The sequence below is a fragment of the Aquarana catesbeiana genome, linkage group LG06 (genome assembly GCF_042186555.1).
Source record: "Aquarana catesbeiana isolate 2022-GZ linkage group LG06, ASM4218655v1, whole genome shotgun sequence".
NCBI classification, from domain to species: domain Eukaryota; kingdom Metazoa; phylum Chordata; class Amphibia; order Anura; family Ranidae; genus Aquarana; species Aquarana catesbeiana.
In genome coordinates, this window is record NC_133329.1 from 65,622,494 (window position 1) to 65,645,501 (window position 23,008).

At 45.8% G+C, this 23,008-nt stretch overlaps 1 gene segment (V, D, J or C); it reads left to right on the forward strand.

The window, feature by feature from the left end:
- LOC141148574 (Ig heavy chain C region, secreted form-like) overlaps positions 1 to 23,008 on the forward strand; it is a 366,575-nt gene that overhangs the window by 281,824 nt on the left and 61,743 nt on the right. The window contains 1 exon segment of the C gene segment in view: positions 6,417 to 6,722. Coding sequence covers positions 6,417 to 6,722 — 306 coding nt within the window.

Consider the following 23,008-nt stretch of genomic DNA (forward strand, 5'->3'; position numbering starts at 1 on the left):
GCAAGACTGTACCCATATGAGATTTTTTTTTCACACAAATAGAGCTTTCATTTGGTGGTATTTATTCACCATTGGCTTATTTATTTTTTGCTACACAAATGAAAGACTGAACATTTTGAAAAAAACAAACATATTTTTTATATTTTTTTAAAAACTATGCAAACAGGTAATTTTTCTGCTCCATTGATGTGCACTGATGGGCATTAATGAGGCTGCCTTGATGGTCACTGATGAGGCACTAATGGGTGGCACTGAAGGGCACTGATAGGTGGCATTGATAGGCAGCACTGATAGGTGGCACTGATGAAAGGCACTTATTGGTAGCACTGGTGGGCACTGATTGGCAGCAATGGTGGGCACTGTTCGAACTGCACTGATAATCAGTGCCCTGATTATCAGTGTACATTATCCTTTGACACAAGCTGGTTATCGGCTCTTCTTTTCTCTCCTCATGCTGTCAGTGTGAGGAAAGAAAAGCCGATAACTCTTGTTTACTTCCATGATCAGCTGTCATTGGACACAGCTGATCACATGCTAAATGGCCACAGTGATTGGCCCTTTACCCCGATCTGTGATCAGCTGAGTCCGAAGGATTTACGCAGAGCGTGCTGCCAGCAGTGTCATGTACAATACGCCCTTGTGGCAAATAAAGCCCATGCTGTAGCTGTCTTTCAGCTATAGTGCAGGCAGGAAGTTGTTTTTGAAATTTTACAAATGCAGCAATTTAGAAATTGGATGAAAGGTTTAGCACTGGGAAACACTTTTTGAAAGATAAAAAGTGCATTTTATATACAACTATATAGATCAGACCAAACTGAGGGACAAATGAGGAGGAAAGAGGGACAGAGGGACTTTGCTCCAAATGAGGGACAGTTGGGAGCTATGGGTGAATTTGTCTGGGGTTGATTTGCGAGGGGGATCATCCCATCATGAAGTCTGAAAATCGCAAACTTAAAACTGAACCCCTCTGGGGACACATCTTGGGAATCAATTGTGGCTGTTTTCAAGGATAATAGCAATGTGACAGTCCAAAAAAAAGGCATGTGGAGCTGGGTATCTTTACAGCAGGGAGAGGGACTGACTCTTTAATGCAGCTTCAATGGTGACATGAAAAACACCAATCCCTTCATTTACATGCTGTGAGATGTCCTTGAGCTGTGTGGTGTCAGTGACAGTGCAACCATATTCTGACATCATATTATTTGGATGTGTAATTGTGTAAAATAATTTTTTTTATTTATTTACATTATTGTTTGGTGTATATACAACAGCATCACATTCATTACAACCTGAAAAAAAAATTGAGCTTTTACCGTACCTGAAAAATGCTTTACTTGGAGTACAGGACACAGGTCTTTAAAATCATACCATATAGGTTACAGTATATGCTTCACCTTCAGGTGATTGGACACTGGCAATGCCACTCAAAGCTTTCAACACTCCCTCATTTAGTTTTGTAGCAAGCAATGAAGGACCAAAAACCTCAGAGGGAAGTGTGAGGTGTCCTGTACAGTACTCCATGAAAGGGATTTTACAGGTACAAAAAATAAAATTGTCTTTATTATACAGTACAGGCAGTGGGGTAATGTGGGTTGTCAGCACCCGGGGCAAGGCAAGTAATTTGCGCCCCCTAACCTGCGGACTTTTAGCACTCCCCGAGTCCCTTCAAATACAATAGTACTGACCTACCTGATTCCTATACTGACCACTACACTAACCTACTTGATTTCAACACTGACCAACCTGATTCCTTTACTGACTATTACACACTATACTGACCACTATACTGCACTGACCACTACACTATACTGTCCACTACACTGACCACTACACTATACTGTCCACTACACTATACTGTCCACTACACTATACTGTCCACTACACTGACCACTACACTACACTGACCACTATACTATACTGTCCACTACACTATACTGACCACTACACTATACTGTCTACTACACTGACCACTATACTACACTGACCACTACACTATACTGTCCACTACACTACACTGACCACTACACCGACCACTACACTATACTGTCCACAACACTGACCACTACACTAATCTGTCCACAACACTGACCACTACACTATACTGTCCACTACACTGACCACTACACGATACTGTCCACTACACTATACTGACCACTATACTGTCCACTACACTGACCACTACACTGACCACTACACTATACTGACCACTACACTGGCCACTACACTATACTGACCACAACACTAACCACTACACTGGCCACTACACTATACTGACCACTGCACTGTCCACTACACTGACCACCATACTACACTATACTGACTACTACACTGACCACTACACTATACTGACCACAACACTAACCACTACTCTGACCACTACACTATACTGACCACTACACTGACCACCATACTACACTATACTGACCACCATACTACACTATACTGACCACTATACTACAGTACTGCAGAAATAAATACTCTTGCGCACAGGTGTGTAAGCTAGATGATCCAAAGGGTTCAAAAAGGACAATGAATTTCGGCCTTGCTGCTCTCCAGGATGGGAATATCCTAGTAGTAAACAAGAAGAAAGAAAGAGAGCGCACCAGCCTAGTGCATCATCCCAAGGTATATTTATTTATTAAAACCAAGATTAAAATCTACTCACAAAGGTAGGAAGAAAAAAATCGCACTATTAACGATCACAAGGCGATTGGTCCACTGGTAGCGGTTTCCAGGTCCTAGGAAGAGGACGTACGAACCGCTGCTGATTTAAGTATTACTAACTGATTTGGAATTTGCATTTGTTAAAGCCCCACTGTCCCAAAAAACTTTATTCAACCTTACCAGATATGTAACTATGTTGAAACACCCAAGATGTGTCAAAAGAACTAAAAGAATGAGCCTCCTTACCTTTGAGAGATTGGGCTCGAGGAATTGTCTGGCAAATCCACTTTGCCATTATGGATCGGGATACAGGAAAATCCTTTTTGGCCTCATCAGGCAAAACAAAGAATGAGTCTGCTTTTTCTGAGGCTGTGGCCACAAAGTAAACCCTCACAGCTCACATAACATCCGAACATTGGAGAGCTGCCTCTTTTGGGCCTTTAAAATGATTTAGGGAGGGTCAAATAATATCCTCATTTAAATGGAAACCAGACACCATCTTTGGCAAAAAGAAAACATTCGGACTTAATACCACCTTGTACTTATGTAATACCAAGAAGAGTTCCCTACAGGACAGGGCAGCCAGCTCTAAAACCTGTCTGCAGGAAGTGAAAGCCACTAGAAAAAACACCTTACAGGTAAGATCTGTCAAAGGAATATCCCAGATTGGTTCAAGGAGCTGATTTGTAGGACTGAATGCACCAAAGGAGGGTCCCACGGTATCGCTGGTGTCTGATGAGGTGAGGCGATATGAGCAATTCCTTGAATAAAAGTCTTCAGTGAATGAGAGGCTAGGGGTCTCTGAAACAGAATGGCCAATACCTGACCTTTGAAGGTTCTCAAGGCCACTTTTTGATCCAGTCCTGACTCTAGAAAGCCTGCTTTCTACCCTTGACACTTGCTTAGTGACCCATAGAATATTGTCAAGGGTAAAAGTTCTTCTGTTCACACCAATGGAAATACGTTTTCCAGGTATGATGGCATACCATACATAATCTAAAGTAAATGCAGTGTAGCGCAACATAAGATATAAACAATTTAATGTCCCAGAAAATGTAGAAGATATTCCTGTACTCTGTCAGACTTCTTTATTAAAATACCCCACCATGAAATACACTTACAAAATCATAATATCAATAGCGCTTTTAAGAAATCACCAGCCAGCTCACTACCTCGTGCGGGCAATCCCGGAGTGACGTCACAAACTTGGCTCCTCCCTAGATGTGTTGCGCCCAATAATTGGGCTTCTTCAGTATGCCTACGCGTACGGGCGCCACGCCCTGAGCCTGACATAGATAGATAGCCTTCAGCAAATTCACTCTGTGCAGAGAAGGAGATGATGGAACATTTGATGACTGAAAATAAAGTTCAATAATTGCTCTGAAATTCCAGTTTGTAACCAAAGGACACAACCTCCTATATCCAAGAATCTGATATATCCTGGCACCAGGTGTTTGCAAAGACCAACAAATGTCCCCCACTGATCACATTGAAAGTGCCCCTTCATTGTGAAGGGGACCTAGGACCCAGCTTAGAAGGTCTGCAGGACCAAGACTTGCTGCAAAAGGAATTGCCTGGTTTAGTCTAGATGTACTGTAGATGCCTGGGAGGAACGAAAGGACAATGTTTTCTACCCCGAGGGGCTTGGCTTACACAGAGGGACCCTCATCATCTTCTTTCTGGGCAGAAGAGTAATCTTTCCACCTGTTACCTTTCTGATGCAAGCATCCAAAGAGTCATTAACATTTGCAAACCAACATTTTAGCCAGAGGATTCTATACATTTGTACAGACAGAAGTACAATAAGAGATAATTGATGGAGCCCGTCGCTCATTTTGTCCAAAAATTGTGACAAAAAATAACTGAAAAAAACTCACCATGCCTCTTACTAAACAACTTGTATTTTGTACTTTCCAAAATGGGGTAATTTGGGGGTATTTGTATTGTCCTGGCGTATTTGGGCCTCAAGAAATGAGATGGGCTGTCAGTACATCAGGATTGATCGATTTTCAGATATACAGTATACCAGAGTTTGTGAACTTATAACTTTCACACAGACTAAATACTGAGTTGGGATATTTTCACCAAAGAAATACATTTGGCCCAAATTTTTGAAAAAAAGATTGTGTATTTGCAAAATTTTATAACAGACATGAAGAAAAATGCAGAGTTTTTAAAATAATTGCGGGTTTTTACATTTATTTCGCACGTAAAGTATTGAAGTGGTCAAAGTTTATCTAAACCCTTAAAAAGAACTTCTCTCATTTGCTCCCTTTTGGTCTGTTAAATAACCAGTTGAACTATTGTGTTTTTGCACCTAATAAACAGATAAAACAAATCAGTTGATCCTGCCATAAATCCAGAGCTGTAATGTGCATTCTGCAGGCTTATATCTGAGACAAACCATTTATCACTGGGAGGGGTGCTTACAATGAACAGCTTTTAATTATTTATGTAAAACCTTTATCCCAAAAGGAAAAAAAAGTTTGTTGTAGCTGCTTTAGGCTTCACTTTGTTAGCGTGTCTAAATCTGCTAGTACATATAACACTCCCCAGCCCCCCCTTTAAGTGACAATGCTGCTGTCCAAATGTGCTTCATGTGCTCCTTCATCCAGAGTGGGGGGTGCACTAATACAGGAAGTGTGTTACTGTCCAGATCACAGGTGATAAAAAAAGCCTAAAGAAAAGAAAGACTAATGCAGCCACCACATCTAAGGATTTGTAAGCTGCAATATATTACTTTTTGTTTTGAGGTTTCACCCAAAAATTGAACTTCCCCCCCTCCCCCCCTCCGGTGTCACATTTGGCACCTTTCGGGGGTGGGGGGGAGCAAATATCTGTCTAATACTGTACAGGTACTTCCTCCCACTTGTTCCCACTTCTGGCGATAGATCTCCGCAAATTCCGCGGTGAGCTACGCCATGTCCGGCCCCTCCTCCACCCCCCTGCTGTCTTCTGGGAGGCACACAGGTCCCAGAAGACAGCAGGGACCAGTCAGGACATGCAGTGCAACTCTTGCATGCGCAGTAGGGAACCAGGCTGTGAATTTGCAAGGCTTCACTTCCTGATTCCCTTACTGAAGATGCTGGCGCCTGTATTCAGGAGGGACGGGTCGGCTTCGGGTGAGGACATTGCGGGCACCCTGGACAGGTAAGTGTCTTAATATTAAAAGTCAGCAGGTGCAGTATTTGTAGCTGCTGACTTTTTTTTTTTCGGTGAAACTCCGCTTTAAGATTTAGTTTGGTGCTTAAAATGCCCCAATCTTTCCTCAATCATGTGCCAATCAACAGCAAATGCTAAATACAAACAACCTACTAATTAAAGTGCTGAGTACTGGCTAGATCATATGCTGGAGGCCAGGGACATGCAATTAGCGGACCTCCAGCTGTTGCAGAACTACAAGTCCCATGAGGCATAGCAAGACTCTGACAGCCACAATCATGACACCCAGAGGCAGAGGCATGATGGGACTTGTAGTTTTTCAACAGCTGGAGCCCTGCTAATTGCATATCTATGCTGTAGATTATAGTCAGGCAGTGAGCTCAAAGGTTTGAGTGTTTTTCTACAAAAAGGGAATGTTGTCACCTCAGAACAGGAAGTGTGTTACTAGCAGGATCACCATCAGAAGATAAAAGGGAAAAAGCCTAAAAAAAACTAAATGCCGCCATATCCAAAGTCAGGGAAGCTGCAATTTATTACATTTTTTGTTCCTGGGTTTAGATGATCTTTAATGTTCTGTTTGTGTATTCCAGCTAAACCCCAGATGGAGGAGCCTATAGAGATCACTATGGGGGATTCCTCTTGTGGTCTCTTCACTCTCAATCTACAGAAGTTTTACCCAGAAAATATTGAAATAGAATGGACATATGAATACAAAGATAAAAAGTGCAAAATGACATGGAACAACAACTCTAAAAAATATGAAGATCTCACATATGGTGTCACCAGTGTTGGCCTCATTCCTATGTTTGCGTTTAATAATCTGCAGACCAAAGTCTCTGTAACATGGAAACACCAATCTATGGAAGAACCGGAGACCAGAACACTGACTATAAGAGGTAAGTGAGAGAATATATCAAATAGCATAAATATTTTAATTCAGGATATATATATTTGATTCAGTATATAGTTATTGTTTTTCTAAACAATAAAACCAAATGTGTGAAAGAAATTTTTATTTTAAAGGATAACTCAGTTTTCTTGGAAAAAAATAGAACAAATAAGAAAAAACTTATAACATATACAATTTCTGTACAATCCATATCATAATATAATGTTATTTAAAAAAACTCTTTTTAATCTGCAATTTTCTATAAAATGCAATATGACAACCTGGAGGAGTTCTGTAGACAGATATACAGAACATAGGGCTGCCACCTGTCCGTTTTTCACCTGGACAGTCCGGTTTTTCAATCATCTGTCCGGATTTCAACCTATCAGAAACCCGGACACATTATTCCACATGGAGAAGGGGCGATGTCAGGGACGTGCTTCCTCTCCTCGGTCCCATTGGCAGCCCATAAATAGCAAAAGATTGTTGGAGTCCTTGGAGCTTCTCTGTATTTCCACTCACTGCCACTAGGGGTCCCCTGAGCACTCCTCCTTGTGTCTGTACTCACTGAAGAAAGAGGGACACGCCCCCTCAGTCTCGGCTCAGCCACGCCCCCTCAGTCTTGGCTCAGCCACGCCCCCTCAGTCTCGGCTCAGCCACGCCCCCTCAATCTCGGCTCAGCCACCCCACTCCCACCCATATGTAGCAGAGGTATGATCAGAGTCTGTATGGAAGTCCAGCATGTCTGTTTCAATGTGTTATGCAAATGCTTAATGTGAAGGGGGGGGGAGGGGTGGCTGCGTGGAAATGTCTGGGGATCTGTATTGCTATGGTGTCTGCATAGTAGGGTTGCCACCTTTTCTTCAAGCCAAACCCGAACACTTTAGCGGCGCACAGCAATTTTTTATTTTAATTATTATACACTATAGGATTGTAACAGACCTGGGACACCTTTGGGCGATCCAAAGAGAATATTGATGCAGAACACATAGTGCTCCCTCACCCTCCTATCAGGCCCTGTTTTGAGCCACATTCCTGTATGAATAATGTGTCCGGATTTCAGGCGGACTGAAACCCGGACACATGATTCAAAACCCGGACTGTCCGGGTGAATCCCGGACAGGTGGCAACCCTACTGCATAGCTGTAGTTTTGTGGCATTATTGCAGTGATACATTCCCCCTTCTGTATACAGACTCCATAGTGATACAGCCTCTTCACCCCATCAATGTGCTCAGCTTTGAATAGAAGACTGCAGGGAGAGGAGGATCTGACACCAACAATGGGACTTACTTTAGTTACAGCAATGAAGTTTTTTTTTTTTAGTTACTGATGGTAAAGGTAGGACATATTATACTCTGACAGCAGCCACTGGGCTTACTGTAGGTGCAAACCGACTGCAATGGCCAACAAACTGTAATGAAAGTATTTGAAGCTCACAGGTCAGGACTTAAGGTGACCATACACTACACAATCTTCTTGTACAATCAGATTTTGATCTGCCAAGAATTATATAGTGTAAGGGCCTGCATATTGTATTTAAAGATTGTACAATCAGATTGTGTAGTGTATGGCCACCTTAAGCCCCTGTCGGGGAGAAGCACATTGAAGGAGTAGGAGAGGGTCTGTTCCTACATTCTGGCTTTGTGAGTTTGCACTACTTGCAATAAAGCTTGTTGAATATTAAAACAGACTTTCAGCTTAAATGTCATGTTATGCTGCCTCTCCCCCTCCCCTCCCCCTTCTCTTACAAATACAAATTAGCTTTTGGGGTACAGAAAAGTATATGTTGTTTTGTGTTTTTTAAATTATAGTTTGTCCCAAAGTTTGTGTGTTTTAAAGTAGAACAAAAGTTCTGTCATTACATGCTGCGAGCAGGGGGGCTTTTTTTATTGCAGAAGAGACATGCAATTTCTCTTCTACAATATAATACACCTACCTGCTTGCTCACAGCAATCCATGAAATGTAAGCTGAGCTGCGCATGCACAACTCAGCTTACAGCAGCCGGCCTGATCGTGTGTGCCAGGATGAGGAGCTTTTGTGTATGAAGTAATGCAAAAATGATTGTGCGGAGTCTGTGAGACTCTTACTTGTGGCACAGCAACTAGTAGGTGAAGGGACAGGGGATTATAGCGGTGCTAAGGTAACATAATGTAAAAAGGAAAAGAAGATTTAAAATGACAAAATTACAAAATTTTATTTGACAATATTACATACATAAAGAGAACAATAAAATGGTTAACACCTAAACAGACTTATATATTGCGTGCGACCCAAATACAGTAGGGTGGGCCGGATGGAGACGGCCATCAAGGTGAAGGCTCGGTTTCCTACATGTTTCGCCAAGGCATTGGCTTCCTCAGGGAACAAGAGCTCAAATTCAATATAAAGAAATCTGTACATAGGGATACAAAGGACATGATACAAACAAGCGAAAATGTCTAACAATGGAATGTTTTGTACATAACTGAATATTGGAATGTTGTGGCTGGACAGTCCCACAGAGAGGCGGCTCCAATGACCCCGGTAACACAAACGTACCTGAAAAACCGACACCCAGGGGGGGCACGAGAAATGTCACCCAAGGGGGAAGGGCAGGCTGCACCGTGTATTGTGCTTGCAGGGGGCACGCAGTAGACCTGGCAAGGGAATATATTAAAAATGGGTGAGTGAATATTGGGTATGTATTGAACATTACGTTTAAGAGGGCATGAAAAGTGATGCATTATACATCAATTGAATAGGGCAAAAAAGCCAATATAAAACTCACACTATTTGTTAAAAGAAAGTTGATTGGAGGAGGGGAGAAGCGCCAGTAGGTAGATTCGAAGACACACAGGGGCAATTGGCAAAGTTGGCAATCAATTAATAAGTGACCTATATAGGAGGATATAAATAAGTTAGCTTTATAGATAGACCTGGCAGTCATCTTAAAGAAATGAAAGGGAAGACCGCAAAAAAAAAAAAAAAAGACTTACCAAATAAGCTATATTATGGGGCAGATGACTGACTTCAATATTCACATGATTTGTATAAACATAAAAGGATTTTTTTTAGGGATGGTAACAAATCACTGAGTCCTGGAAAGGGATAGGTGGAAAAGGACTATATTTAGAAATGAGAAGACAGTATATTTGGGGATGAAGGATTGAATACAAAGCAGGGAGTAATTTACCTGGTAAGCCATTTAGCTGAATATATGACTGTTAGGGGATCAGTATTAAAGGCTGCCAAGGAGATCAGGTGGTAACTCCAAGTTGGTAAATCCTAAAAGGAATAGTTGAAAGCTAAGTAAAGAATAAAGTTTAAAGAAGCGGTTGGTTGAAGGTAATAAATGCAATGGCCATCTAGGATTACCCAGTTGTTGTGTGTAGGAGCACAAACAGGCACGTCCCTCGTCCAGCATGTTTAGCGAGGGACTGGCCGGTTACTAAAGTACCCCCCACACCTGATCAGATAGTGATCAGGTGTGCGGACGCGAATGAAGGGCGTCCGCGCATACGCACTGAGCAGCGCCCCAGGGAGACTACACGTTCCGGCGTGCACCGCGCGCGCACGCTCAGACAGTACGGCCATCGCATGGCCAATGAGAGGACGAGGCGCCGTGGAGTGGGCGGTCCCAAGGCGCCGTCACCATCCATCCGCCGATGGAATGTGGGAGGCCGGAAAGTGTGAGCGAAGCGCGGACACCTGAGGCAGACAAGTATGTACTGCCCCAGGCGTCCGTACAAGCACCAACAGTGCTAGCTCCGCCCATCCCAAAAAGGGGGGCATAGCCGCGCCCCCCCACGGGATGCAGGAAAAACAGTGGGCGAAAGCGATCCGGGGACGGAACCCCCTCAATGCGAGATGAAGAGCGGGCGGGGGCACAGGATGAGGGGACTGGTCCCCAGCTAACCCGACGGTCCGCAGGGGTCTCTGGGGGCAGCCGGAGCATCCCTGCGCCCCAGCCCGCAATGTCCAGCCACAAAGACCACATCAGACAAAGAGAACCACAGGGTCCTGGTTAAACAAAAAAACATATGTAAAAAAAATATAGATCAAACTGGGAAAAGTAATACAAACAGGTACAGAAGGTGTTCTGATACGTATATAATGTATTTCTCACAACGAAAGACAACGAGAATTAGCAAATATCCAAATAGCTAGTAGAGCAATGTTTTGAGAATGCGTATACAGCAATACATATTGACATAATCATGTTGCATGAATGCTAGTGTTATTGGGGTCAGGTATCTAGAACTATGCAAGGGAGACACACCAACATCCATGGCAGGAGAATAGACAAAGAAAGGGACATTGAAAAGAGTGGAAAGGGGGTGGAGACTAAGGGGGAAGGGAAAGAGGGAGAGAAAAGTAAGAGAAAATGGAGAAAGGAAGAAAGACAGGAGAAAGAAAGACTATAAATTGCGTGAGTTGAAAACGAGCGCAAGATGTTTGCATACATAGCGTATTTGCAAATAAACTGGTAAATATGCAAGCTTATAGAAAAGGTTTGAAACTTATGTGTTCATTGAGCCCAGGGAAGCTGGTAGCATGTAAGATGTGAATCCATTTTGTTTCAAACTGTAGTAATCTGTTGTCAATGCTCCCGCCTCTAGAATGTGAAGGAACATGCTCGAGTGCGGAAAATAAAATGACGTGAGGGTCAAAGTTGTGCTGGGCGGCAATATGCCGATTGATGCCTGTGGTGGTGGTGTTTTTGTATAGCGGTTTTATGTGGTCTCGGATACAAATCTGGAAGGGACGCTTAGTTTTGCCGACGTAGTACGAGCCACATTGGCATTGAGCCAGGTAGACGACTCCTACGGTGGCGCAAGTGACCCGGTGTCTAATGGTGTGAATATCTCCATTAGGCAGGGTCACTGCTCTGGAATTGGTGACAAAGACACAGACGTCACATTTGCCACACTGGTATGTTCCAGTAGCAGTGGGCGCATGTGAAGTGTCGATCGAGTGGTGACTTTTAATAAGTCGATCTCGAAGTGAAGGGGATCGATGGTATGTGATATCGGGATACGCTTTGACATATTTGGAGATTATGGGATCTGCCATTAATGAGGGCCAGAATTGATTAAGAATATGTTTGATTTGGGTGTGCTGTTTTGAGTATTGGGTAATTAGTCGTACTGGTTGTCTAGTGTCTGGCGATTTGTCAGAGAAGACAAGGTCCTTTCTGTTGAATTTCTTCGCCTTGTTGAAGGCTTTTTTCAAAAGAGAATGGCTGTAGCCTCTGTCTAAGAGTCTACTATATAGTTCTTGTGCTGCTTGAAGAAATTCTTCCTCGAGAGTACAATTTCTTTTTAATCTGAGATATTGGCTGAACAGGATGCTTCTAAGAAGGGGTTTAGGATGGGCACTGCTGGCATGCAAAATCGTATTGCCCGAAGAGGGCTTACGATAAAGAGCAGTGTGGATTTGACCATTGGAGTGTAGACTAATCTGGAGGTCCAAAAAATGGATCTGTGACTGGCTGCACTCCATGGTGAATTTAAGATTAAACGCATTCTGGGTAAGATGCTGAACAAACAGTACAAGTTCATCTTTGGTACCTGACCAAAACAGTAGTATATCATCTATATACCTGTACCAGACTATAACCTTGGACAGATAAGGAGTGGAGTGGGCCGGGTCAAATAGTTCTCTCTCCCACCCCCCCAGGTACAGGTTGGCGTAAGCAGGGGCACACTTAGTCCCCATAGCCACACCCTGTACCTGGAGGTAGTGGGAGGAGCCGAACATGAAATAGTTACGTGTTAATATAAACCTCAATAGTTCTAAAACAAAATCTCCGTATGCGTCGTATTTGGGGCCTCTCTCTCGAATTAGTTTCTCAATCACCAAAGTGCCTCTCTTATGTGGAATGATGTTATATAGACTTTCATCGTCTAGGGCTACCAACCAGGTGTTTCTTGGTAGAGATTGGCCATCAAGTATGCGGAGGAGATGGATAGTATCTTTTATATAGGAAGGCAAGGAGACTATATGGGGTGCCAAGTATTTGTCAACTAGTGCACTGGCAGGTTCAGTGAGGCATTGCCGTCCAGACACGATTGGGTGGCCTGGTGGATGCGCCCACTGCTACTGGAACATACCAGTGTGGCAAATGTGACGTCTGTGTCTTTGTCACCAATTCCAGAGCAGTGACCCTGCCTAATGGAGATATTCACACCATTAGACACCGGGTCACTTGCGCCACCGTAGGAGTCGTCTACCTGGCTCAATGCCAATGTGGCTCGTACTACGTCGGCAAAACTAAGCGTCCCTTCCAGATCCGTATCCGAGACCACATAAAACCGCTATACAAAAACACCACCACCACAGCCATCAATCGGCATATTGCCGCCCAGCACAACTTTGACCCTCACATTTTATTTTCCGCACTCGAGCATTTTCCTTCACATGCTAGAGGCGGGAGCATTGACAACAGATTACTACAGTTTGAAACAATATGGATTCACATCTTACATGCTACCAGCTTCCCTGGGCTCAATGAACACATAAGTTTCAAACCTTTTCTATGAGCTTGCATATTTACCAGTTTATTTGCAAATACGCTATGTATGCAAACATCTTGCGCTCGTTTTCAACTCACGCCATTTATAGTCTTTCTTTCTCCTGTCTTTCTTCCTTTCTCCATTTTCTCTTACTTTTCTCTCCCTCTTTCCCTTCCCCCTTAGTCTCCACCCCCTTTCCACTCTTTTCAATGTCCCTTTCTTTGTCTATTCTCCTGCCATGGATGTTGGTGTGTCTCCCTTGCATAGTTCTAGATACCTGACCCCAATAACACTAGCATTCATGCAACATGATTATGTCAATATGTATTGCTGTATACGCATTCTCAAAACATTGCTCTACTAGCTATTTGGATATTTGCTAATTTTGGTTGTCTTTCGTTGTGAGAAATACATTATATACGTATCAGAACACCTTCTTTACATGTTTGTATTACTTTTCCCAGTTTGATCTATATTTTTTTTACATATGTTTTTTTGTTTAACCAGGACCCTGTGGTTCTCTTTGTCTGATGTGGTCTTTGTGGCTGGACATTGTGGGCTGGGGCGCAGGGATGCTCCGGCTGCCCCCAGAGACCCCTGCGGACCCTTGGGTTAGCTGGGGACCAGTCCCCTCATCCTGTGCCCCCGCCCGCTCTTCATCTCGCATTGAGGGGGTTCCGTCCCCGGATCGCTTTCACCCACTGTTTTTCCTGCATCCCGTGGGGGGGGGCGCATATGCCCCCCTTTTTGGGATGGGCGGAGCTAGCGCTGTGGAGCTTGTACGGACGCCCGGGGCAGTACATACTTGTCTGCCTCAGGTGTCCGAACTTCGCTCACACTTTCCGGCCTCCCACATTCCATCGGCGGATGGATGGTGACGGCGCCTTGGGACCGCCCACTCCACGGCGCCTTGTCCTCTCATTGGCCATGCGATGGCCGTACTGTCTGAGCGTGCGCGCGCGGTGCACGCCGGAACGTGTAGTCTCCCTGGGGCGCTGCTCAGTGCGCATGCGCAGACGCCCTTCATTCGCGTCCGCACACCTGATCACTATCTGATCAGGTGTGGGGGTACTTTAGTAACCGGCCAGTCCCTCGCTAAACATGCTGGACGAGGGACGTGCCTGTTTGTGCTCCTACACACAACAACTGGGTAATCCTAGATGGCCATTGCATTTATTACCTTCAACCAACCGCTTCTTTAAACTTTATTCTTTACTTAGCTTTCAACTATTCCTTTTAGGATTTACCAACTTGGAGTTACCACCTGATCTCCTTGGCAGCCTTTAATACTGATCCCCTAACAGTCATATATTCAGCTAAATGGCTTACCAGGTAAATTACTCCCTGCTTTGTATTCAATCCTTCATCCCCAAATATACTGTCTTCTCATTTCTAAATATAGCCCTTTTCCACCTATCCCTTTCCAGGACTCAGTGATTTGTTACCATCCCTAAAAAAAATCCTTTCATGTTTATACAAATCATGTGAATATTGAAGTCAGTCATCTGCCCCATAATATAGCTTATTTGGTAAGTCTTTTTTTTTTTTTTTTTGCGGTCTTCCCTTCCTCCTATATAGGTCACTTATTAAGTGATTGTCAACTTTGCCAATTGCCCCTGTGTGTCTTCGAATCTACCTACAGGCGCTTCTCCCCTCCTCCAATCAACTTTCTTTTAACAAATAGTGTGAGTTTTATATTGGCTTTTTTGCCCTATTCAATTGATGTATAATGCATCACTTTTCATGCCCTCTTAAACGTAATGTTCAATACATACCCAATATTCACTCACCCATTTTTAATATATTCCCTTGCCAGGTCTACTGCGTGCCCCCTGCAAGCACAATACACGGTGCAGCCTGCCCTTCCCCCTTGGGTGACATTTCTCGTGCCCCCCCTGGGTGTCGGTTTTTCAGGTACGTTTGTGTTACCGGGGTCATTGGAGCCGCCTCTCTGTGGGACTGTCCAGCCACAACATTCCAATATTCAGTTATGTACAAAACATTCCATTGTTAGACATTTTCGCTTGTTTATATCATGTCCTTTGTATCCCTATGTACAGATTTCTTTATATTGAATTTGAGCTCTTGTTCCCTGAGGAAGCCAATGCCTTGGCAAAACATGTAGGAAACCGAGCCTTCACCTTGATGGCCGTCTCCATCCGGCCCACCCTACTGTATTTGGGTCGCACGCAATATATAAGTCTGTTTTGGTGTTAACCATTTTATTGTTCTCTTTATGTATGTAATATTGTCAAATAAAATTTTGTAATTTTGTCATTTTAAATCTTCTTTTCCTTTTTACATTATGTTACCTTAGCACCGCTATAATCCCCTGTCCCTTCACCTACTAGTTACTTAATTACTTTGGGATGAGGTGCTGTATCCAATTGAACCACCTAGCCACAACCATATTGTGGCACAGCAATCAAAGCATATTTTATGGTTAGAAGAATGCTTTTGTTTCACTTAACCATGTCCTGTTAAGCCTCCTACTGTCAATTTGGCCTCACCCAATGTTCACCGCAACACGCGCCATATTACTACTGGCCTTGGGGCACCCAAAGGTGTCCAAGGTTTACAATAAAGTATACTAAAAAAAAATTGCCAAACGATGGCAAAATGTTCGGGTTTGACTCAAAGAAAAGGTGGCAACCCTAACAGAACTAGGGTGCCCACGTGTCCCGGATTGCCCGGGATTGTCCCTTAATTCAAGTTTGTGTCCCGTATCCCGGACACCTTCATTCCGGGACAATACAGTGTCCCGGAATAAAATGAGCACACACATCCACCCTGATAAACATTTCCGAACTGGTTGCTAGGGTTGGCCCGACTCGCGTCTAGCAACCAGTGACTTAGGCTGAGCGTGGCCTTACCCAGAGCTGCCCTGTGCAGCACTCCGAGTCCACCCACCTCCTCTCCTTTTCCGCTTCCAGCCACACCGCAGCAGCAGAGAGCAGCCAGACTCAGAGCCCAGGCCTGCCAGAGAGCGTCGTCTGTAGCTCCTCCTCCTGAGTCCTGACTCCAGTCCAGCGGTATTCTGCAGTGCTGGTAAGCCAGGATCCACGGCAGCCAGTGCCCAGTGCCAGTCCCAAGGCTTACTCCCTTCTGCTCGGGCGGCAGGGGTTGGGTCCATCAGTACTGGCAGAGTGGCAGTGCAGAATCCCTGATCCCCGGCTAGCAAAACAGTTGGAGAGGTTTTTTGGCTGACATGAGTGAAGGAGGACGCGGTGTCAGGATTCCTGTCCCAGCACTTTGGCTGATGTGTCATCTGTAGACCAGACTTCTCCCCCCTCCCCCTGCACTCCACCAGAAAGACAGAAGACACCTGCTGCTGGAGGTGATGCCGACAACAAGAAGCCACAGTAATCGACAGTTAGAAACATACACCACAAGCTGGAACAAGTGAATGTCGGACCGTAGTAGGGTGAAGGTGAGCAGGACGGAACTAGGATGGCTGGCAGGTAGGCAGCGTGCTCTGCTCCTCTTAACACTGACATGATGATAACAGGCTGGTCTGCATGGCATGCATCTATGGCAGCCATCGCTCCTCAGGGCTCTCTGCAGGGGGCACTCTGGAGGTACTAACTTAGTGCTACCAGAGTGCCTCTTTACATCCTCCTCCAGAGTGACTCCTTAGTTCTGCCTCCAGAGTGACTCCTTAGTTCTGCCTCCAGAGTGACTCCTTAGTTCTGCCTCCAGAGTGACTCCTTAGTTCTGCCTCCAGAGTGACCCCCTTAGTACCGTAATACTAAGGTGGCCCTCTGGAGGAGAGTGCAAGGCGGCCCTCTGGAGGAGAGTGCAAGGCGGCCCTCTGGAGGAGAGTGCAAGGCGGCCCTCTGGAGGAGAGTGCAAGGCGGCCCTCTGGAGGAGAGTGCAAGGCGGCCCTCTGGAGGAGAGTGCAAGGCGGCACTCTGGAGGAGAATGTAAAGAGGCACTCTGGAGGAGAGTGCAAGGCGGCCCTCTGGAGGAGAGTGCAAGGCGGCCCTCTGGAGGAGAGTGCAAGGCGGCCCTCTGGAGGAGAGTGCAAGGCGGCACTCTGGAGGAGAGTGCAAGGCGGCACTCTGGAGGAGAATGTAAAGAGGCACTCTGGAGGAGGATGTAAGGTGGCTCTCAGGTAGATGTAAGGGGGCACTCTGAAGGATCTAAGGGGGCGCTCTGGAAGTACTGAGTTAGTACCGCCAGAGCACCCCCTTAGATCCTCCAGAGTGCCCTCTTAGTACCACTCTGGAAGATGCAAGGGGGCACAGAGTTACAGATGTAAGGGGCAATGATGTAGGGGGCATGCTGGAGGATGTAAGGTGGGACTCTGGAGACAGGTATGTAAGGGGGACTCTGTATTATAGAGGGAATGCTGTGGACTTTGATGTAAGGGAGGACTCTGATGGGAATGTAGCACTCATCCTGACTGCTGCACTCCATATGTTGTTTTCTTTGTTACATATTTCTGACCCTGCACTCTATACTATGTATGTTCTATATTATGTTGTACATAGACCTGACCAAGGTGTTCATTGTCTCAACAGTTGCTTTGTCAATGAAAAAAATTAATTGGGGGTTGGCAACACTTGACAGGAGGGAAGGGCGCCGGGTTGGGGGCGGGGAATGTCAGGGGGGCCCTTCATGGTTTCTTGCACTGGGGCCCTGAAGGTTTAAGTTACGCCACTGCTGCAGCGCATTGCCACGGTTTGCCAGTAGCCCGACTTCTTCTCTCCTCCTGAGCCTCCTCCCGCCTACGAGGGCCGCGACCGTCACCCGAGCCGCCCGAGTGCCTTAGGTTTGTACTCACTATTCTATGAGAACATGCTTGCTTGCAATGCAATCATGTATTGCTTTTAACAATGTTCCTTCTAGATGCTGTATGTTCGTAACAATAAAATTTACTTTTTCTTTTTTTTGTCACATATGTATTTCTGTGTGCCACCTTTAAAGTCTGGCTATCTATTCCAAATCAAGTTCTATTGAGCTGAAAACCACTGTTTGCTTTTTTCCCCCAAAAATTGGCAAAAAAAATATCAAAACCATCTGTTTTTGGGCGGGTGCGGGGTGGGGGGTGTGTCCCTGAATGGCAGTTTGGGAATGTGGTCACCCTGAACAGAACACCCCCCAGAAATGTCATTTCCTGCTTGTGTGATTGGCTCACTGATTTTCCCAGAAGCCTGCACTAAGATACAAGTCACATTGTAGGCATCCCCTGAAATAGAAATTTCCGTTTTGGTGAAATACTCCCCAAGAGTTAAACACTTCCATAGGGATGTCAACATTGCAAATGTCTTCATCAGAACACTGAGAGTGTACCAGCTGATTATAAAGAAACAGATCCCCCATTCATTATCAAAAGAACAGTCTGCAAAGGTGAAATAGCTGTTTCTTCACAGCAACAAAAAGGTAGAAATCTCTCATCCAAGTCCTGACCAGGCCTGACCCTGCTTATCTTCTGAGATCACATGAGATCGGGGGCATCCAGGGTGGTGTGGTCATAGGCTGTGTGTTCACTGAATAGGGAAGACCTGCTTCTTTCTCTGGTGAGTTTTTTTCTTGACATTTCATTTGATTTTATCGCCATTTCATTCTCGTTGGCTTAACCTCTTGCTGACCGCCCGCTGTCGCTTGATGGCGGCAGAATGGCTCCCATGCACAAATCACCGTAGCTGTACGGCGGCTGCTTTAAGGGGTATAGGGGGTGTGCACCCACAATTGTTCCTTTACCGCTGTACCGCTTTTGTGCCGCTCTCGGTCACTAGCGGGGTGCTTTTAACCCCAAATAAAGGGGTTAAAAAATCCCATTTTGCGGTGGCTTTCAAATCGCTTTTAAGGCACTTTGAAAGCGCTGCCCATTCATTCCAATTGGCAGGGGCGTTTTGGAAGCTCTGTATACAGCGCCCTGAAGATGCTGCTTGCAGGACTTTTTTTTTTTCCCGCCCCAGTGTGAAAAGTGACACTGAAATGAATGGAGGGCGATTTCAGGCACTTAGCAGAGGATATTTCCAGTGCTAAAGCACCTGAAAACAGCCCCAATGTGAAATTGGTCTTAAAGCGGAGGTCCACCCTAAAAAAACATTTATACATTAAAAATTTTTCTGTGTGTGTCCCAGAAGACAAGCTGGCCATTCACAAAGCACTGTGCGACTCGCACATGCGCAGTAGGAAACGGGCAGTGAAGACGCAAGGCTCCACTGCCGGTTTCCCTTAGTTACAATGGCCACGCCGGCACCCAATCCGATGGATGGATCGGCCTTGGGGGCCCGACATCACGGGCTCACTGGACAGGTAAGTGCCCTTATTAAAAGTCAGCAGCTACAGTGTTTGTAGTTGCTGACTATAAAAAAAAAAAACCGTCTGGAACACGGCTTCAAGCTAAACTCTTGGAGAAAAATGACCCTTGCAGTGAGACTCTCCCACCATTGCAAGGGTTAAATGCTCAATTTGTTGAGAGAGAGAGAGGATAAAAAGCAACTATACTTACTTTATCCCTCACTCCCCCGATAGCCGGTGCTCTTCTTCACTCACCTATGCTCTAGTTTGTGGGTGGGTCTTTGATGTTCTCATGTGGTGACATCAGAGTATGTTCATAGTAAGTTTGTATGTAGTACTATCTGTTTTCACAGGCTTTACATTAGCATTGAAAACAGGACTGAAGTGATCCGACCTGAACATTATTTTGCATTAACTGCATCTTTTCATTTTAGAGAATCCAACCCCTTGTGAAATATGAACTGACTTGTCGGTCTTTGTGTTGCAGATCTGCCCTGGCGTCCACAAGTTGGAGACATCCATAGGCGTGCGCAGCCTATTGCACCATTAGGGTGTGCACCCCAAAGCTTAAACACACACACTATATTTAGATAATATATATATATATATATATATATATATATATATATTATGTGGCAGAGCAAGGCTCTGTCACTATGAAAATGGGGTTAAAGTGGACACAGAGTCTGCATATTGTCTGAGTGCAGAGCTACAGAGTGTAGGTTTGAGGTGGAGAGAACTGCTCTGGCAGTTTTCTCCAGGTTTTGCTAGTTCCTTATGGGGCTCTGTAGTTTGGAGATCCTTCAGAGTCTTGGGTGGGACGGGATCTCCAACCCTGTGTCCGGGTCTTGTGGACAGCCAGCAGGGTGTGTGCCCAGGTGCACACAGCCCATATAACGAGGGACTGGTGAGAGCAGAAAGGGTGGAGGAAGGTGAAGTTGGAGCAGTGGCTGCTAGTAAGTGTCTCTATGTGAGAACAGATGCTGTGTGCGTTGAAGGGCTTCAAAGCTATGTGCGTCCAAGGAGCCAGATGCTGTGTGCGTTGAAGGGCTTCAAAGCTGTGTGCGTCCAGGGAGCCAGAAGCTGTGTGCGTTGAAGGGCTGTAAAGCTGTGTGCGTCAAAGGAGCCAGAAGCTGTGTGCATTGAAGCTCTTGAAACTGTGTGTGACCAAGGAGCCTAAGACTGTGTGCATCCAAGCAGCTTGTTTGAGGGGCCTGTTCCCTATAGCAGCAATACTGCTGAAGAGTAGCCAGGTGGGCTAGCATTTTCATTTGGACTTTCTATTGTATTTACTTGCTGAAGCTTGGACCCCTGCGTGGGATTCCTGGATGGACTTTTGTTGTTTTTTCCTTTAATAAACGTGGGCTACCAGGCCCTTAACTATAAATGCCTCTCTGATGTGGACTCACTGCACTAAAACGCATCTATCCACTTGAGCTGAACAATCCCCAATGTCACAATATATATACACACATATATAATAACTTTTTTACAGTTGTATTATTTTTTCCAATAATTTATTATTATTATTATTATTACTATTATCATTATTTTACAATTTATTAGGAGCCCTATTGGGGGACTTTGGTGAAATATCAGGGGTCTGCACAGCCTCACTTTTGAGACAGAGAAAGGGACTGAGGACAGAGATTTCCCAGTCCCTTTCTCTGCAGCCAAGCAGTAAGGGGAATCTGCGCAGCACAGTGTGATTAGGGTGTGCCCAGGCACACCTGGCACGCCTATGGAGACATCATAATTCCCAACCTGAAAGAAGATAAAGAGGCCTGTCTGACCTGTTGTATCTCCGGATATTTCCCAGGTCATCTGAAAGTGATCTGGTATAAAAAGGAGCATGGAACAGATTCACATCCCATTGTAATGGAGCTACCTAAAGATGACTACAAAGTCTCTAAGAAAACAAAAGAGGGGAAAGATAAGACCTTCTCCCATAAGTCATCTCTGACATTCACCCCATCACTCCTCAGAGATCAGGGAGCAGAGTTCATCTGTATTGTGGAACATCCAGCCTGGAGAAGCCCATAGAGAGAAGAACAGGTCCTATAAGTATAGGTACACTTTATCATAATAAGACTGTCAACATAACCATTACGTGACTTTTTACATTGACGCTGCATTCACACATTTGTGTGTGTTATTGTGCACTTTTTTTCAATCAAGTAATTTTTATTTCATTTTCTCCCTTATCCCCCACCTTTTCCTGCTTTCCTTCTATTACTTATATGTATAGCAGGCAGGGAAGCCATCAGAAAATGTGGAGCCCCTTATACAGCTTCAGGCCCCCCCCGAGCCTGACCACCAACTTTCCCCAGGGTCCCGCCCACTGGCCGTTCCACCAAATCTGCCCACTAGCCATCCTACCAAGTCCTTCAGTGCCTCATTCCCCCTCACACCTGTACGCTCTCAGTCCCCCTCACACCTGTACGCTCTCAGTCCCCCTCACACCTGTACGCTCTCAGATCCCCTCACACCTGTATGCTCTCAGACCCCCCCTCACACCTGTATGCTCTCAGTCCCCCTCACACCTGTACGCTCTCAGCCCCCCTCACACCTGTATTCTCTCAGCCCCCCTTACACCTGTACGCTCTCAGGCCCCCTCACACCTGTACGCTCTCAGTCCCCCTCACACCTGTACGCTCTCAGTCCCCCTCACACCTGTACGCTCTCAGACCCCCTCACACCTGTATGCTCTCAGACCCCCCCTCACACCTGTACGCTCTCAGACCCTCCCACACCTGTACGCTCTCAGACCCCCTAACACCTGTATGCTCTCAGCCCCCCTCCTACCTGTATGCTCTCAGCCCCCCCTCATACCTGTACGCACTCAGCCCCCTCACACCTGCACGCTCTCAGCCCCCTCACACCTGCACGCTCTCAGACCCCCTCACACCTGTACGCTCTCAGACCCCCCTCACACCTGTACGCTCTCAGCCCCCTCACACCTGTACATTCTCAGCCCCCCTCACACCTGTACGCTCTCAGCCCCCTCACACCTATACGCTCTCAGCCCCCTCACACCTGTACGCTCTCAGTCCCCGTCACACCTGTACGCTCTCAGTCCCCCTCACACCTATACGCTCTCAGCCCCTCTCACACCTGTACGCTCTCAGTCCCCCTCACACCTGTAGGCTCTCAGACCCCCTCACACCTGTATGCTCTCAGACCCCCCCTCACACCTGTATGCTCTCAGACCCCCCTCACACCTGTACGCTCTCAGCCCCCCTCACACCTGTATGCTCTCAGACCCCCTCACACCTGCATGTTCTCAGACCCCCCCTCACACCTGTACGCTCTCAGTCCCCCTCACACCTGTATGCTCTCAGCCCCCCTCACACCTGTATGCTCTCAGCCCCCCTCACACCTGTAGGCTCTCAGACCCCCTCACACCTGTATTCTCTCAGCCCCCTCACACCTGTACGCTCTCAGCCCCCCCTCACACCTGTACGCTCTCAGTCCCCCTCACACCTGTACGCTCTCAGTCCCCCTCACACCTGTACGCTCTCAGTCCCCCTCACACCTGTACGCT